Source organism: Euprymna scolopes, chromosome 35, assembly GCF_053919585.1.
Source record: "Euprymna scolopes isolate OS-2025 chromosome 35, ASM5391958v1, whole genome shotgun sequence".
Lineage (NCBI taxonomy): Eukaryota > Metazoa > Mollusca > Cephalopoda > Sepiida > Sepiolidae > Euprymna > Euprymna scolopes.
Window position 1 is genome coordinate 74521846 of NC_136516.1, and position 19845 is coordinate 74541690.

The 19845-nt window shown below is 33.4% G+C and overlaps 1 protein-coding gene across 1 annotated transcript in view; it reads right to left on the reverse strand.

Moving 5' to 3' along the window:
• Nucleotides 1–19845, reverse strand: part of LOC145259659 (collagen alpha-4(VI) chain-like) — a 48919-nt gene that overhangs the window by 18358 nt on the left and 10716 nt on the right. Inside the window, exons 4-7 of the mRNA XM_080117316.1 lie at nucleotides 19073–19511; nucleotides 17629–17949; nucleotides 15231–15827; nucleotides 13722–14302 (exon numbers count right to left, since the gene is read on the reverse strand). Coding sequence (XP_079973442.1) covers nucleotides 13722–14302; nucleotides 15231–15827; nucleotides 17629–17949; nucleotides 19073–19511 — 1938 coding nt within the window. The remainder of the gene's footprint in view (nucleotides 1–13721; nucleotides 14303–15230; nucleotides 15828–17628; nucleotides 17950–19072; nucleotides 19512–19845) is intronic.

Below are 19845 nucleotides of genomic sequence, written 5' to 3' on the forward strand. Positions count from 1 at the left end.
CCGCACCTTTCATAATCAGCCAATGAGCAGGCACTTTCAGGACAAAGCCCCAGTTGACCTCCGGTTGTCCCGTTCCTTTGTGTGTGCTATTTAGCGTAGATATTTAGTGTCCTGACCTATTTTTAATCTATGTTAGATGGGGGGTTTATATGCTAGTTTCTATAGTTATGTGTGTGTGTGTGTGTGTTATAGTTTATGTATATGCATGTTTATTTATTTATTTGTTTATTTTATCTGTTTATTTTCTATTGTTATCGTTTGTTTAACATTATTTTGTATCTCTACGCGGAATATTCTGTGTAGCTTGATTGCCATATATATTTTATAACTTACTATTTTGCCAACTAAGTTCTTACTGTTTTTAATCTACACTTTTTAAAAGTAAAATAAGAACTAACAACTATTTAATCAATGATGTGTTCTCCATTCGTGTTCACAACTTTTTCACTGCGTTCAATAAATTCCCAATATATTTGATTTTTACTTGAAAAACAAAATATGACAAATAAATTTTTAAAACACAATATATTTAAAAATGGCAACTTAGTGACTTAAATATCTAATCTTTTTAAATACTGCATGTTATCATTTTATTTAAGGAAAAATAGAAAATTCATTAATATAGGATAATTCCGAGATTTGGGGGGGGGATATTTTTTTTGTAATAGTATTTGTTTCCTCGGTTCAAAAACGAAAATTCCGGTTCGGTTAGTAATCCTTACAGAATACTCAACAAATGAGAATGAATTGATGAAGCTTTGAAGAATGCTTGGGAACGTTTGCTAGATACATTGGTACATTTTCTTTTTACATTGTTGGGATTTATGCCAAGAAATTGTAAAACCGTAATTAAGATATTAGTGTTATTGAAAACACAGAATATTAGGGCGATTAATAATATTATTATTGTTGTTGTTGTTGTCGTTATTATTGTTGTTTTATATATATATATATATATATATATATATATATATATATATATATATATATATATATATATATTACATGCTTTTTATGTTCATAATTGAAACGAATACGCTGTAGGCAGTGTAGGTACTGTAATACTTTTTTTTTTACTTAAATAATATAAAATGGTTCGAGTCTGGCCTAAAATTCCCCTATATACAAAAAAAAAAGTCATCTGTCTGATATACGTACCCGTGATAAAACAACAATATCATATTCTAAAAATCATATTAATTGGCCAAGTATTTTGATTTGTAAATAAGGAAATCAAATTTCATAAGTAACTGAAGAGCGGTTGTCTTGTCTGTCATTTTGAAGACAACTTAAAAATTTGGAGATGATTCAACATAATTCGAACTTGCTAGATTTATGTTGTTATGCCTACGAATTCCCATTAATCGTTTAAAAATGATTTGCTTTATAAAAAATAAAACTCCTTGATCAAATTACGTAATTTTTGGAATATGATGTTTTCGTTTCTTCGCGAGTAGATATACCATACACATTTTTCCGTATTTTTGTATTTTAATATAGAAGCAATTCGACACAAGAACTGATGGTCCCAAATATTTTTCCTGTAGCATATAGATAAGAATAAAGGATCAACAATACTTATTAATTTTAAAACGTTTATTCTATTAATATTATTGTTTCGCTATTTCTTTTATTACATATTCACCTCAAACAAGGCACAGTGCTGCTTTGATGTAGGGGGCTACTATCAGGGACATGTTGCAGGGATACTACGTAGGAAGTTGAGCAGCAAGATGTCTGTTTACATTACACTTGAACTTCAGCATGTCAGTATAGTCAGGGAAGCAGGAACCTGGAATAGAATTCCAAAGTTTAGCAGTTTTGTGGAAGAAACTATTAGAGTAGAAGGCTTTCTTACATCTAGGAATCTCTACTATGCAGGAATGGAACCTTGTTGCTTGTCAGGTCTGTTTGGGGTATTTACGTCGAGGGGGCACAAGGGCTTGTAGTTCGCTGGAGCATCCACCATTAAAATACTTGTAAAATAGGCAGTGGGGGGGCATATTTCGTCGATGGGACAGAGGTTGAAGCTTAGATGACAGTTCAGGACCTATCAGGTTGGCGAGTCTCTTTTGAATCCTGTCTAGGAGTGAGAAACTAATAGCAGATGCACCAACCCAATTGTGACAGCAATACTCCATACATGGGCGAATGGTGGCCTTGTAGAGGTACAGGATACTTTCAGGCATATAACTTTCTAGCACGGTAGAGAGAGCCCACCTTCTTTGCGGCAGCCTTGGCAATACTCTCGATGTAACTGTTCCAACTTATGTTCCCTGTGAACGTTTAGCTGAGGATTTTAAACGAAGTATTTTCAGGTAATGTATCTTTAGCCATAGTTATTGGTGGTTGAGAAGGGTTTTTTGTAATCATTAAATGAAACGAGCTTAGCCTTGATAGCATTGAACGTTACCATCCATTTTTTTACCCCATTCCACTACAGATTAAAGTTCTTCCTCAAGGGTTTCCGCTATTTCTTTGATTATGTGTTCATTCGTTTTTCCCTTGTGCCTGTTATAGAGCGTGGTGTCGTCACAGCAAATATACCCACCTCAGAGACTATTTTATCACGGAAGTCATTTATGAATATCAGGAATAATAAAGGTCAAAGGATCGACCCCTGAGGTACACCCGTATTTTATCATACTGTTTATCATATTAGGTATGAATTCGCACTGACATGGACATTTTCCTGACAGTTTTCTCAGCTTTTTAAAAACAATGTTTACAAAATGTCTACGAACGTGCGTAGACATTTTGTAAACATTGTTTTTAAAAAAAAAAATAATACTTCTATTATGTTTTAAACGACTGTAATAGTTTATTTTGGAAGTATATTTCATAAAGAAAATTGACAACCCACTTTAAAAACAGAAATTACGAGTTTTATATATTTTATTCGCAGTTTTTTGTTGACTCTTCTGGCGGCCATGTTGTAAGCCCTAACGGTATTTTTTGAGATTACCGCTTCTTGGTCCTTAAAACGCTTTAGTCGTCCGTGTTCTACGGTCCTGACTATCTGAATGATTCGTTATTGGTGTTTTTGGAACACTGTCTTGCTCGTTCGAATACTTCGTCGCAAGGTCGATGTTATTGAGGCGGGTCCTTTGATGACCAAGTTGATTAGTTCGAATACAAATCACTTTATATTTAATTATATAGTTGTTATTTTTCCCGATTACCGTAAAACACATGTTAAATGTGCAAATATTTTTCAATCATACATCTCATTAGCCTCATCATCGATTAATTTTGGCATTGTTAACTGATGACACATGAGTAAAAAATAATTAATTAATTAATTAATTAATTAATCAATTAATTAAAGGCTTCGTTCAGTATTGACAGACTATGGATAGTAAATGAACGGTGCTTGCACGTGAAATATTTGTGGCAAGTTGCGCAATCTCCAACCATACCTCTCCGGAGTCGACACCGTTTTAATTCCAGTTGAAAGTATATAAATTCATGCCGACTGGAAACAATGCCGAGGTAAGCGGAGAGAGCATACAGCGCCAAGTATTTTAAAATGGTCGTCTATCTGGTACTGGCCAGACTCATCGTTGCTTAACTTCGGTGATTTGGTGGGAACCGGTGTATCAACGTGATTGTGTTGTATTAAATAAAATAAATAAATTAGTAACACCTAAAATGGCTTTCAATTTGGTGCAGCATTACAGTTCGGATCTGCTTATGAGATTGGGACAACTAGTTAAATTTTCACGCCGAAAAAGATATAGAAGAATGTATCAATTGCTGGCGGACTACAGACAGCAGTTTAATCACTTCCTGCTATGTTGTCTCAGCGTAGTCAATATGATTTCAAAAGCCTCGAAAAACTTGATGACCTAAGGCTGTAATAGAGCGCGGATGTGCGTATGGCAGTTATATGCAAATACCGATCCGTGCGCGAAATGACGTCACGATAAGGAAAAAGGAAAAGACTATAACAAGGAGAGAAAGAGAGAGAGTACGTTAGAGAAGACATTCGAAAGGCAAAGGTCAGAGAGACAAAGCACGATCACGTTTTATTTACGTGGTTATTGCACAGACATCCATTTTTAAAACACGAAACATGTCTTTAAATGTTTTGGAAGAATAGGTTAGAATTCCTTTTCGTTTATAAATGAAAAAAAAACAATGAAAAAGGAAAATGAATAAAGAAAAAATTTCTGGCAGGAAAAGAAAAAAATGGTGAACGGACTATGTACTGGGCACTTTTATATGTATTCATGTTTTAGTGCGGACTTTTGAGTTTTTCTTGTTTTTATTTACCTCGGAGCAGGTATCAAATTTTGGTAAAGAAATTTTTTTCGGCATATGAAAGCATGTAACAGAGCGCAGACACGCGTATGGTGCCTATGTGTAACTACCGAGTCGTGTGCCAAATTACATCACGGTAAAGAAAAAGAATATTAAAAGGAGAGAGACAGTGTTAGAGAAGACGATCACGTCAGAGACGTGAGTGAGGTCACGGCCGTAACGAGAAGTCACGTGTGGCGGGAAAATGAGGAATAAATGCATTTTCTTAAAACCTGAAACAGGAGTTGAAGTTCTTTCCTCTTTCCTATCCTTTGTCTCTTTTGCGACTGAGTCTACAACGTGTTGTATCTAACGTTACAAGACTTCATTTGCGATTCTACGCGCAAATAAACAAAAATAAGTTGTTTTAAGCTTGTGAAAATTTGAAGTGTTTTGATGCCAACCCTCTTATACTTATTAAACAGTTTAAAAGCAGTTCCATATTATGAACCCATCGTGGGATGGATATTCAAACTAGTATATTTTCATAGTATAATATAAAAGCACTCCATATATGTCTGTTGTTCAGTTTGATAACTGTGTAGGTTATTTGATCTAGAAACGTGAAATTTTTAAGGGATTATTTAGAAATGCGAGATTACATCTCTCTAAAAAGGCAGTTCATCAGTGGCGGGGTCTGTCCTTGTTTACGATGCTACAACCTGGATTCCAAGATCGGAAAGAAAGCTAGACGACATGTACACCCGTATGCTACGAACAGTGTTCAATATATCTTGGCAAGATCATCCCACGAAGCAGCAACTTTATGGCAACCTACCTGCCATATCTACTACCATCAGGGAGCGACGTCTACGATTTGCCGGTCACTGCCAGAGGAGCAAGCAAGAGCTGGTGATCAATGTATTGCTGTGGACTTCACGGCACGAACGCACAAGCATAGGACGACCAAGATCCAGCACATTGTACATGACACCAAATGTGATCCTGATGATCTGAGGCAGCTGATGATCTGAGGCAGCCGATGGAAGTCTAGAGAGAGAGTCACATTGGTTCGGGAAATGAGCGCCCGACCAGATAGATAGATAGATAGATAGATAGATAGATAGATAGATAGTTAAGACCTCTCTAAATAAAAAATAAAACCTCATTTAACAAAGAACAAAAAGGTTTATTTCAGCAGCAGAAAGTTGGACAGTGTCTGAGTGAGGAAAAGGAAAAGTTGAAAGTTCTTTGGGCTGGCGAAGGTCAGCTAGCAATTATCTTCGGACGACTGAACATGCTGGAGTATCCAGTGGACAGCGACAGGAGAAAGAGAGAGAGAGAGTGGGAGAGAGAGAGAGAGGGTGGAGGGTCTTTCTTCGTTGCTTTTCGAGTTTCCCTACTGACTGACCATGATTCCCAAGGGGATTAAAAAGTTTCTAAGAGATTAGATGGAATCAATGCGCCCTACAAGCTGATTGGTCAGTGTGTGGCCGAATCGCTTAGCAGGAACATTGATTCGCGAGAGAAAATAAATCTTTTATTAATGACTGCTACAATTAGTCCTTACGCATGCGCACATTTTGTACGTTCTAATCTTAGAAAAGGAAAAAATTAGTTTTTTATGAATTTTTGGAAGATGCGATCTGCTTAAACGCCTTGTGAAACGGACGGAAGATTTTCGATCTCTCTTTGACTTGGAAAGAAGTGTTTGATGTGGTCTCCCCAATAAAGACCTGGCACGCACAATGTAATTAGTTTTAATTGAACGAGCTATTCGCCTATCTCTCTGTCTTCCCCCTCTCTCTCTCTCTCTCTCTCTCTCTCTCTCTCTCTCTCTCTATCTTTCTCCTTTTTCATGCCTGCGAAAGCAATCTGTTCCTCTAATGTTTTCTGTGCCTGTCCTATTCGTAATAAATCTTGTTTTATAAACATTATCGCCGAATGGTTTTATCTACAGACAAGAAAAATCTGGATTCCCTGCAGCACTGAGGTAAAATGGTTTATGCACGAAGAGGTAAAGTGAAAATATAACTGTGGTTTTATTGACGAAGCCACAATGTTTTGGTAGGTTTACTATCTATTTGCTTTTGTTGTTGTTGTTGTTGTTGTTGTTTGGGAGGGGTTTGCTGGGTTTTTTTGTTTTTGTTTTTGTTTTTGAAAACTAATAGAAAGAATGCGAAAAATTTGCTACGAAGTAATTAAGACAGGTGCTAGTTTTATTGACGAACACAGAATGTGAGGTTGTTTTATGATAGTTTTTTATAGTTAAGTTCTTATTGTATAGTATATCAAATACACTGTAGTTGCTGAAATGTTATCCTTTACTTTAAAAAAACACGCAGTGGTTACAAATATGTTTCATGTACAAATACACACACACACACACACACACACATACATACATATATATATATATATATATATATATATATATATATATATATATATATATATATATATATATATAAAGAATTACGAATACGTTCGGGAGGCTAATAAACCAACAGCGCATATTTTTTTCTTTTCGTTTTTATTTAAACAAGCAAACAAATAAATTTGTTTATATAAAAAGAAAATATGTGTTGTTCTTTAACCTTCCAAACGTATTCATTTATATACGTAATTCTTAATTTCAATTATGTGCAGCGCTTCAAATGCAGGTTATATTTCATTAGTATACATACATATATATATATATATATATATATATATATATATATATATATATATAAATATATATACATATATATATATATATATATATATATATGGAGGGAGAGAGAAAGAAAGAAAGAAAGAAAGAACGAGAGAGAGATTAGCTTAGATTAAAATACCCAGATTCTTATATTTATTCTTCTGATATTTCAAACAAATATTTTGTTATCAATCCGGATAAAATTTGCTATAAGTATATATGCATCAGTATAGGAATTGCTTCCCACAGATTATCTGACTGGAATTGCGTTGTGTAGATGATGCGTAGCAGTAGTTCGTTCCTATTCTTCTTTAGACAATTTAGATATGTCTTTCACCAGCCAAGAAAGCCTCCATCAGCAAGTCGTATGGTTACGTGGATTTCTGTTCTGGCTCTTAATGTGTAACTCAAACTCTTTCATTTCTAACAACGGCACTCGTTATGTAATATCTGATTCCTGCCCGTGGATACAATCACACGTTCGTCGATGTTTAATTTTCAGTTAAAGTTTATTACAAATGGAAGAACAGTCACAAAAGAAATCAGAGGGATGGGTTATTTGTGCCAGAAGAGTAGAGCAACCGAGAGAGAGAGAGAGAGAGAGAGAGAGAGAGAGAGAGAGAGAGAGAGAGAGAGAAGAAATAGACAGGCGGATAGCTTATCTCACTACACATAGTTGTGCACCATCTCCCTAGACATCTCTCTTGCAAGACTTTACACAGGAAATGTCGAGTTCCGTCTGCGATCACCTCTGGAATTTAAGGTGTCACTCAAACTTTCCTATTCAAACACGGACCTCATTACGTAAAAATAGCACGAATCATTTCGGATTTAACAATGTTTTCTTTATCGCAAAGCAGGATCAATCTCTTCCCATCTCCATCTCTCTTCCCTTCTCTCTCACACACAGGAAGATTTCATCAGTTGATCTGTTACGTGTCACTGCCGACTTCCTATCACGACGCAATTTCCTGACACGTAACCTCAACACTAGTTTAACTTCAAATGAAAAATTTCATCGCCTTACATGTAATTTACTGTAGTTAATCTTATTTCTATGCAGCTGCATCTAAATCTCTGTTCCCGGATGTAAAACATCCGCAGCAAAAACTCGTCCATCAATAACCATTGTAAATAATTTCCTTTTCTTTCCTCTGTGTGCCTAAAACTAAACATAAATTTTATTAACTAAAATAAAAAAAAACTTTCTTCACAGAACCCCTCTTTTTTCTTATCTGTTTGTTCAAGCTGGGGATGGTGCATCCTACCGGATTCCAAACATTCACCCGCTAACTCAGATATTCCAACCGAGAGATCATTTCAAGATTCTGATCGTCTCTTTAAGTGCAATTCTTTGAATTTCTCTTGCACTTGGTTAACCGAGTATATTTGTCAGGTAGTTTTTGAAATTCTTTTTTTATGGGCCCAGTTGTTCCTATAATTTACTGGAATGATGGAGATCTTTCTAAGATTCCAATTTCTTTTTCATGTATTACATAGGACTTTGGTATTTTTTTTATCTTTTCCCTATCAGATCTGTTGAATCCAGCATAATTAGGAACACTGACTTCTACTAAGGTTGCTTCTTCCTCCTTCTTGTCTTATATTACTCTGTCAGGTTTTATGCTTCCGTTTTCTATGTACGTAGCTGTAGAAATTTGATAGTCATAGTGGATCGCGTATGACTTATTTTTCAACTGTTCTTTCTGGTATATGTACCCAGTATTTGTTGCTACATGTGGAATACGATATGAGACGTGGTTTCTTCCCAGCGGACTACAACATTGCCGTTTTCAAGGCCAATGTTAGCAAATTCTTGTCGAGCCGTCGTTTCAAATCCTTCCAAAATACTCACCATCAATCGACAATCTCATCAACTTTTATCCTCAAATAGATTTTGAGACTTGATAAGCGATGAAATGCTTGTTAAAAATAGCCAGTTGCAAGTAACTACTCAAGCTCTATTACTTATACAAAAGTTCAGTCAGTAATCTTTGACTGAACTTTTATATAAGCCTGAAGAGGTCTCTAGTTACGTGTAACTGGATGACCGAAACATGTTTATGAATGTGTAGCGAGATATTAATGCTTATGTAAACAAATAAAAAGTATATATCTATATAATTATAAAACTCAAATGACCTTGTAACGAGTGATGTAACCCACTTTCCGGTTTACGACATCCGGTTGCGCATGCGCGCATAAACATTAACCCATAACAACGTAATCAAATAAACACAAATCGCTTCTTTTGCAGATTTTGACCTGCGCACTGAAATATTAACGGTGTTATTTCGAAATTATTATTTAACATGGGAAGAGTGGGGGTGTTTTGCAACTATTTTATAGTACAACTATACTGTCGCTATTTTCTTACAATAAACAACTTTAACCTGTTGACAAACATAAGAACAATTGTAGTAAAGCCAAGACTACTACTACTACTACTACTACTACAACTACTACTCTCTATCCGTCCCTTTTCCTTCCTTCCTTCCTTCTTTCTTTTTTTATTTTTTGTTTACATTTCTAGATACAAAGTAGTTGTGTGAGAACGGTGAATTTGTTGACATATTTACTAATCTGTTTCAATATTAGTTTTATTTTATTTTATTTATTTAGATTTTATTATTATTTTTTTTTTTTACTTCAGGTTTTATCAATTATTCAATTATTTTATTTTAGATTTTAAGTTTCTATAACTTGGTTGAAGGATTCCAATATGGGTTTTTCATTCTTATATTTCTCATCGGTAAGTTCATGCACGTTTTTGCTGCTAAATGACTTTCGTCGGCGTTCGATTCGTAGGAAAATCATGTTTAATTTTCGATTTTTGAGCGATTATTCGGAAAAATAGGTAACTTTACCCGAATAGAGAGGATTTTTTTTTTCATGTTTGAGTGATCCGTCCGTGATTTTTCATTTTAATATACTTTCATAGAAATGTTTCTGTTATGTCAAAAAAAACTATTTTCCTTACGTCACAAGTGTCACGCTCATAGATGAACGGGTCACGGGTTGTCTAGTATAGATAGATAGATAGATAGATAGATAGATAGATAGATAGATATGTGTGTGTGTATATATATATATACATATATATATATAGAGAGAGAGAGAAAAAAGACAGACAGACAGACAGGCATACAGACAGACAGACAGACAGATAGATAGACAGACAAACAGAGAAAGGAAAAGGAGAGAGAAGCCACATGTAAGACTGACATATATTACAGCAAAAGTGTTGTTGAAAACCCAAAAGAATAATTTATAATTTGCCCAATCTGTTAAATTTAGAGTACCCGAAGAAAAGCATAGTTCAATAGGTTTTGGCGGATAACAGATACGACAGAGAACAAGTCATCCTCAAAATAGCTTGAACTTTGCCAGTCAGATTTTTGTACAAACTCACCACAGAGGGGAGAGTTCGTCCGAGTTGATGTTAAGTTTTAATAAACAGTTAAAAATAAATAAGAAAATGCAAAGAAAAAGAAACACATAGTTGTTTATTTGTAAATATAAATGTATTTTTTATTCCTGCATTTATAAATACATGAAACAGTAAATTTGAATGACTTGTTTAATGACGTCAAGATATCACACTATTAGATGAAAGTACAGAATAGTTAACAATTTACTATTTGATCACATTGCTTGCTTTTTTTTTTGTCTTTTTACAAAATATGTTAATACGATTTTGAAAGTTAAATTTAATTATTATGATATCGTCATTAAATTTATCTGTGTTTTTTTTTTAGTCGACTTTAAAACTTTAAAAAGTAATAAAAAAAAAATAAACCTTTCTTCTGGGTAGTTGAATTAAATAAACAATTCAATAAATAAAAAAAACGACACAGAACATGTTGGTGTATTTGTAAATATAAATTTATTTCTTCATTAATAAATACATCAAATACATTAAATTTGAATGATTTGTTTAATGGCGTCAAGATATCACAGTATAAAAATGTGATGAGGATTACGTGATGCGGATGCGACAATAAATAATGATGTGCGTATGAAAACAAATGATCGCGATGAACATTTCAAATTGTTTATGTGAAATTGAAATCATGTGATTTTCGACTAGAAAATTAAATTTTAAAAAGGAATTAAAACTTGAAGTGTTCTTCAATGAACGATGATATCAACCTTTGTTACTAATCCAATGATTAAATATTCTATGCATATAAAAATAATAATTGAATAATTTATCCCGTGATAGACGCAAAGTAAATATTTACAAATTCAATCAATATATATGTATATCAATATCAATATATATATATATATATATATATATATATATGGTTATTGATATACATATACACACATATATATAGATATACATATACAGATATACATATATACATATATATACATATACATATATATGCATATGCATACATATTTATACACTTCTATAATATGCAAACTTCTATAATATATATATATACATATATATATATATATATATATATATATATATTTCTTTAAAGGTAATATTTGTATTATAGCTCAATCGTGTATGATTAGAGCTCTTAATTTGAATTTAAAAAATGGCGTAATAAAATATAAAATAAAAGGTAATTGCAACTTCTATTCCAATTTTCAGATTCTATAATCATGTCTAAATGCATTTTATTTTATTTTAATGGATTAATAGTTGCTATTTTCTCTGGCAAAATAAACTCATTGATTGATATGATAATTAACTGAATGATTTTGCACTACGAAACATTTGCTGTCAAGAATTGTGAATGTCAACGTACTTAAAGGAATAAATTGTAAAATGGTCAACATCATGAAATCTGGAATATAGACTTTGGCATTTGTTTATTATATATATATATATATATATATATATATATATATATATATATATATATATATATATATATATATATATATGATTAAACAGAAATAAAGATTAAACATTAATAAAGTTTCTGTCTATGTTTGTTTCCTTTTAGAGTTGGCAGACCAACAATGTAATGTTGTAACGCAATGTGAACAAAAACTCATGTTACGTTGCACAATATTAGATTGTCGGCCCGCCAACTCGAAAAGAATGGATAAGAAAAATAACAAACAGTAACTTTCATTTCTATTTAATCAAACATGCATCAAAGGAAATATGTTGCCAAAACATTATATATATATATATATATATATATATATATATATATATATATATATATATATATATATATATATATTTTAGAGGAAACATCATTTAATCTAAATACCAAAAAACAAGAAATGGGCAGATGAAAATAATATTCATTGATTTAAAACCACCTGAACAGTGAGAATTTTAATTTTTTTTTTTTTTTTTTTTTTTTTTTTTCTCTCACTGTTCTTCCAACTGCAACCAAAGTTCCCCACTTCCCTCATTCGTTTTTCTTAGTTTTTAATCTATCATTCTGACGTCTCCTCTTAGAGGGTCAGACGATAAGGCCTTAAGGAAAAAAAAATTTTATTTTCATCTGCCCATTTCTTGTTTTTTGGTATTTAGATTAAATGATGTTTCCTCTAAAATTTATCCTTCCATTCTGTTGTACCAAAAATTTACTTATATATATATATATATATATATATATATATATATATATATATATATATATATATATATATATATATATATATATATATATATATATATATATATATACGTAGTCATCCACGTACAATACTGTTTCGCTGTTTCGCAGCTCATCGCCGCGGATAAACAAGCAACTACTCAAGCCAGAATCGTTATGTTATTCGGCTGCTGCTATGCGGGCAGTGAATTAACAATGTTTTGACATTGTCCAAATACCTAAGCTCAATTTGTTTACACAAACAGCATCGCTTCATACGCTAATGGTAATTTGTATATCACTTCCCAATATATAGCTTGTAAGTTACCTTTTTTAAATATATATGACAAATAAGTTAAATTAAATAAACACTGAACATAGTCATATAAGTTTTTAGTAGATGCATGAAATTATATATATTTTGTTACGCATTGCTACAGTTATTATTAGTATTATTAAATCTCTAAATAAAAATTTTAGGTACTATTTTTTTTAAAGAACGTGTGATTTTTTTCTGTATTTTTCTAATTACTGCTCTGTTGTAAACCATATATATATTTTTTTAAATATGAGAATTATTCGTTTGTAATGTAAATATTCTCTACCATACTTGATTCAACGATTCGATTAGAATATACTGAAATACTGAAAAGATATAGACTTAGAAATTATCTGAATGGAACTTCCGTCTAACATATAATACATACACGCATTATTTTATTATAGAAATTAAATTAAGTTTAAGATTTAAAAACAAATGACAAATTTGGACCCATTTGATCATACCTCTTCAAAGGTAGAGCAGTATCACGCTTTTCATTGTTGGACACAGCTTGAAGTATATTTACTTAAAGTTATAAAATCTACTTAGGTCGAGGGATCTAATTATATGGGATGTTGATTTATAGAATATTCGCTATGAAAATACCGTTAAAAATTATCACATTTACGGCATATCAACCCTTTAAGGTTCTGTAATGCCGAATCACAATATTTATTATAAAGGATTCATTGTAGACGTTTGAAGGAACACAAACTGTTATTTTTAGCTATATAACTAGTGCTTTAAATAAGGTGATCACCATAGATACGTGATTTTTGGAACGCGGTAACTCAGGTCACATAATTTACGGGCGTTATCCATTGTGACAATTACGTATCTTCAACGTTTTGTTTTATTATTTTTCCTAAAAAGTCTATGCTAGTTCTGGTCGGATGATTTCGTTTGATTGGTGGGGAACACAGAATCTTTTTGAGAACATGAAAGGGAGATAAGAAGGCAAGGTTTCATATGAATAAACGTTTATGATTCTCTCCCTTGGGGCGAGGACACTTTGAACACTTCTTTTGTCCACGCGATCGCCAATGATGACCACGTATAACTCGATATTCTGAAAGTATGCACGTCTAACTTGCATCAGGATTTTCGGATCATTCAAATCGATGGTATCATCCAAGAAGAGCAATCCAATTTGACGAGAATTCCGAGACCTGAGAGGGAATACACCGGGCTCGAGTTTCTCAAGAAACGAAAAGAGAGAACTGTATTTGAATTTGACCATTTCGTTGGTCAGTTGTGATTGGTCTGTGACTGTTCCAACCGCCAAGTCCTGGTCTAGGGGGCAGTCATCAAATATGGTTCCGTATCGAAATTTTCCATGGCTTCCAACTCTCTTGATGACTTCGGCGGACGCCTTTAGGATGCGGTCAGTTTTTTCTTGTCCGAAACGATTACTACTGACCATAAATGCCACGTCAGTTTCTCGTGCTGCATCGCAAGCTAAAATAAATAAAACAAAAATTAAATTTATAATAAACAGTTTTTTAGTTTCTTTTCTCTTCGGTCTAACGGTATATCAACCCATTTTATACATTTTAATGGTGGAAATCTATAAATTTTTGAATATATGAATATGTTGACCTAAGTTGATATTTTTTTCCAAGATGTCAGGAAAAGATAATAATTGTGTTTTATACCTTTCCCTTTATTATTAATGCTAAATGATTATAACAGAACTGGTAGGGTTTGAACTCGGAATAGTTTATTACATAATCACTTGAGTATCAATCAGGCCAGTCGTGTGCTGACAAACATTGCTAACTTTGTTAAGTTGAATTGAATTGTTTCATGATTTCAATCATCTTTTCAATTTTATACCTACAGATACTACTGTTTCATTCTTATGCAATCAACAGTGCAAGACATGATAATTACTGCTGATCGGGAGGTTCGACCCCAATCAATAAAGCCACTTGACTTCGTGGTCTAGCGTCTTTTCTCCAGGCCACCGGCAATAAGCACATAAGGGGAAGGAAATTAAGTACCTATTGATACCATGCTGGCAGACTTTCATAGTATACAGTCATGAGAGTATTCAACGACAGGAAGTGGGAATAATATTGTTCGCTAAAGTTGGTCGCTTTTTTTCTCAATTCCCTAAATAGGGTTCAATTAGTAGCATTTTATGTTTATCTCGATCTTCGTAAAACGTACCTTTTTATTTGTTAGAAACTGAGTAGTTAAATTATCGGATTACAAAAGAACATTATGATATTTTTTGCTTACAATACTGATAATTAAAAGCATTCATGAATACCATACCATCTATTATTTAGTAGAACTTGAATTACAAAGGAACATTAAGGACATTCATTATTAACGAGTTTTTTTATTATTGTTATTGACGGAAGAAATAAACGGTACTTACCATTTTGATCTTTGACAAATATTTGATCATCGACCGTACAAGCCTTGTAGGTTAAAATACTGGACTCTGTCCGAAGAATGTCAAAAGAGGCGAACGTGTGGACAAATTCAACGGACGGTTTACTTGCAATGTCCTCCAGTTCCAGCTGATCCACATCAGGACCGATTCCAACCACAAAGATCTTCACGCCGGATTCCTGAAGCAACTTAGCCTCAGCTGATGTCCGATCGTAGTCGATCGACATTCCGTCGGTGAAGACGATCAGAATTCTTTCTGCGCCTGCGCGGACTGAGACAGGGTTGAACACGTGACTTCTCACCCGGTGAAGGGCTTGACCGGTCTTCGTTCCGCCTCCCATGTAACTGATTTTTCGAATTACTTGCAACGCTTTCAACTTGTCGGAACCAGAGTCGAACCCCAGAACAGACTTGTATTTATGGCTAAACATTGACAGACCGATTCTGGTCTTTTTGGCGCCAATGTCGAAATGGTTAACAATGTCTTCAATGGCGTTTTTCTGTTTTTGGAATTCATCAATTCGTATACTTGATGAAGAATCCAAGAGGAAGTAGACATCGGCTATTTTATTTCTGCAGGCTATAAAAAAGAAAACAAATTAGATTAATATTAAGTAAATATTAAATCAATAATTAATATAAAATTACATCATTAGTCTTACTACTGCTACTAATACTGTTAATACTACTACTTATTTCTGCAGGCTATAAAAGAAGAAAATGTAAAGTTAATATCTTATAAAAATACACCTGTTACTACTACTACTACTACTACTACTACTACTAATAATAATAATAATAATAATAATAATAATAATAATAATAATAATAATAATAATAATAATAATAATAATAATAATAATAAACTGATACCATAAAATTTTAAGTTAACGAAAACTGAAATCGCAAAATCATAAGTTAACTACGCCCTCCACCCATAAAAATGTTGCAGTGACGGCATCGCCTGGCACCACATCAAATGGTCCTGAACGGCCAGGTAGATGGAAAGACCTAGGAGAGAAAGCATTTACCGAACCTCTACTGGATGAGTGCAAAGAGGACTGGGACTTTGGAGAGACTTGTTGACACCCAAATTCCATGGTCGTTGCCAGCAAAAAGTCAATGACTAACGGCTGTTGCGATAATGTAAACTTATTTGCAAAGGTTATCGAAAGAGGTGGAAATTACTGGAAATTTGGAGAGGCTTGTTGTCACCCAGACTCCAGAGAACATCATCGGGTTGTTGTCAGTAAGTAATCTCAAATGGTGACTTGTGTGAGAACTTCTAGTGAGTAAATAATAATAATAATAATAATAATAATAATAATAATAGTAATAGTAATAATAATAATTATTATTATTATTATTATTATTATTATTATTATATTAGTAATAGTTATAATAATAGTGATAACAATTATAATAATAACTATAGTACTATCTAATGACTATTCCTACGATGCCATTTTTTTGAAACGATAAAGAAGAATAAATTTTAATCCAATCATTAGTTATTACAATAGAAAGATGCCAAGATGGAAACTAATATGGTTAAGCTTAAACATGGAAAAGTAAAGGACTAGTTGTTAAAACTGGAAAAGAAAAGGACAAGATATTCTAGTAAAAAATATAATAAATTTATAACTTAAAATATTGCAGCATTAAGAATTGATTATATAATGTTATAAATTAAATTTTAACAAATCTTAATGCTGCAATATTTTAAGTTTATAAATTTATTATATTTTTTACTAGAATATCTTGCCCTTTTCTTTTCCAGTTTTAACAACTAGTCTTTACTTCTCCATGTTTAAGCTTTACTATATTACTTATCACGCTCTCATTTTGCTATTGTAATCCATGATTTTTCCAGACTTCCAATAAATTTGCTTGTTCTTTTTTTAAATTTCAGACTTTTTTTAAAATGCACATAGCATATACATATGTAATAACAATGTACAACACTCGTCTGCTTTCAATAAAATCCCCAATTATCTCCCTTTCATTCTTTCAGTCTGTCTGTTTCACTTGTTACTCCTCTTTTCGTGAGAGCGGTGAATTAGTAGCAACAGTAGTCGCTGAAGCGACGTCGTTGCTATGGAAACCAGTCATAAAAAACGTCGCTCGTCTCCTTACGTTTTTTTTACAATTTTGAACACCAGTAAATTCATCATAACTTTTGTTTTACTGAACGAAAATAGATTTTTTTTTCACAATATAGCTGAGAAGGTGATCTATAAACTGTAATACTGTTTGGAATATGGTCGAAAAACGAGAGAATGGCGAAGCTTTAAAGCAATTCTAAATGACTATAACTGCTATTTAACCATATATTCAAACACAACTGTGTTTGAATGATAAATGTTCGAGACGAAGCTTACCTCGTTCATTTCGTCTCTCGTCTGCGGGTTTCAGCCAATCAACTGTTGACCGGACTGTTTGGATCGTGGTAGGAGATGCAACAGTCGTTGTTGTTGCTGGTTCAGTTGTGGTTGCCGGTGTAGTCGTTGTAGATGGAAGTATAGACGTCGTCGTCTTCCCGGTAGTTGAAGTGCTAGTCGGTAAGGTGCTACTAGTTGTTTGGACAGTGGTCGAAGGTGAGGATGGCATCGATGGCGTTGAAGTAGTTGTGGAACTTGTGGTGGGGAGTCGGGTAGATGTTGTTGGACTTGTTATTGTCGTTGTTGTCTGCGGTGAAACAACTGGAAAATACAAATAAATTATTGTATGTTTATATTTTTTTCTTATACAAAAGTTTTTAATCATTTAAATCGAGATAAAAAGCACAATATCTCGACTATTATATATAAAAGTCACTATGTGCATCTGTGTATGTATAAGTTCGTTCTCTATAGACTCCGAAACGAATTTTTAAATTTTACGCAAATGTACTTTATGTGTCTGGGAGTGTTCTTAAATAGGTTTTCTATCGAAATGCTTTTAATGCGTATCAAAAATCAATAATCGAAAGAATCCGATTAAACAATGGAGCAGTCTCATTTTGATCAAGTTAGCACATTTATATAGCGTAACATCGCAATTGCATTTGAAAAGTTTTATCACCGTAAATGCAGAAAGGCCAGGCGTATAAAATCAGCAATAGGTTCTTTGATAAGACAGAGACGCGTTCGAAATTAATGTTATTATTTAGAGCACAATGGAACCATGATATTTGACTTTTGCATTTTAAAATCTAATTCAAACCGTCATATATAAAGTAGTTTCATGAAATACACAGTAAGTTCTCTACAGTGCAATGTAGACTACAATGTATTGTGAACTAAGCGCCTGCGGGATAACACGTGAAGCTTCCTCCCAGTGCACTGCCATGGGTCCCCAACTAGAGCAGCCAATCAATCGATTTGATTAACAAATAGGCGATTTCACCGATTTTAATGACAATAAAAACATGGGAGTGTGAAGCATTCGTTGATCATCGTTCAATCCTGAGGAATGTCGGGTCTCCCTACCAGTAAGCTGTCAACTTTAGTATAATGCGATGTTTCGGCTACTGCTGTTGAACCCTATCTGACAAGTTTTCTGTATTTGCCCGCTTACCTCGCGATTAAATATAGAACTTAATTCTTTTTTTCTTTACCGTGCTAATTCTTAATGGTCTAGAGTTTGAATATCAGTCTACAGAATCCAAGATAACTTTTGACTCGGTTCAAATTCTTCGACCGGCAATAATTATCACTTCCTACACTGCTGATGGCGCAATCAGAAACTGTTATGGGATGTATATCAACGTCTATGCTAAATTTTAAAATGTGGCTTTACACTCTATTCGAAGCAGAATAATTTGAATTTTAATCACATCCTTACCTGCATAACATGTCCGTTGAACAACCGTTTCCCTGATTTGGTCTAGTGCTTCGTAATTCGGTGTACGGATGAGGAATTTCTCCGTCGGCTTGCTGGCAATTCCCATCAATTCGAAAAGGCTGATCAAGTGACCGATTCCGACGGCGAAAATCTGGATGTGTTCGTCCCGGCATGCTTTTGCAGCCACTTGGGTTTCCGCCTCGTCGCTCGAAGCACCGTCCGTGAGAATTATGGCGACCCTTTTCACACCGGGTCTCGAACCTTGTTCCGTTTGAAACATGGTTTCCCTCAGTTTGTTAAGGGCGTCCGCGGTGTTGGTGTCGCCGATAACTCGTCTTATTCGGTTAATCTTTTGATTCAATTCTTCTTTGTTGGTCGATTCATACAAGTTGACTTTGACATGCGCTTCGTTGGCGAAAATCTCAACTCCCACGCGCACCTAAAATAAAATAGATAAAAGAAAAGAAAATTTAAGACCCGGCAACATAAGAATAATAATTAAAGCAAGTCTTTTAACAAAAGAAATAATAAATTTTACTTGTTTAACTACTAGTGTTGGGACGATTCGTTGGAATCTGAATCGAGAATCGGAAAAATCGGAACTCTTTAACGTATAACGTATTAACCCTTTAACTATTTTCCGACGCCAAAAAACGATTATTTTCTTTCTTTTTTTTTTTTTTTTTTTTACAAAACTTAATTCTTTTTTGCTAATAATACTAATAAAATCACATGTACTAGTTAATTTCAATTTATCAGCAAACCTAGCATCA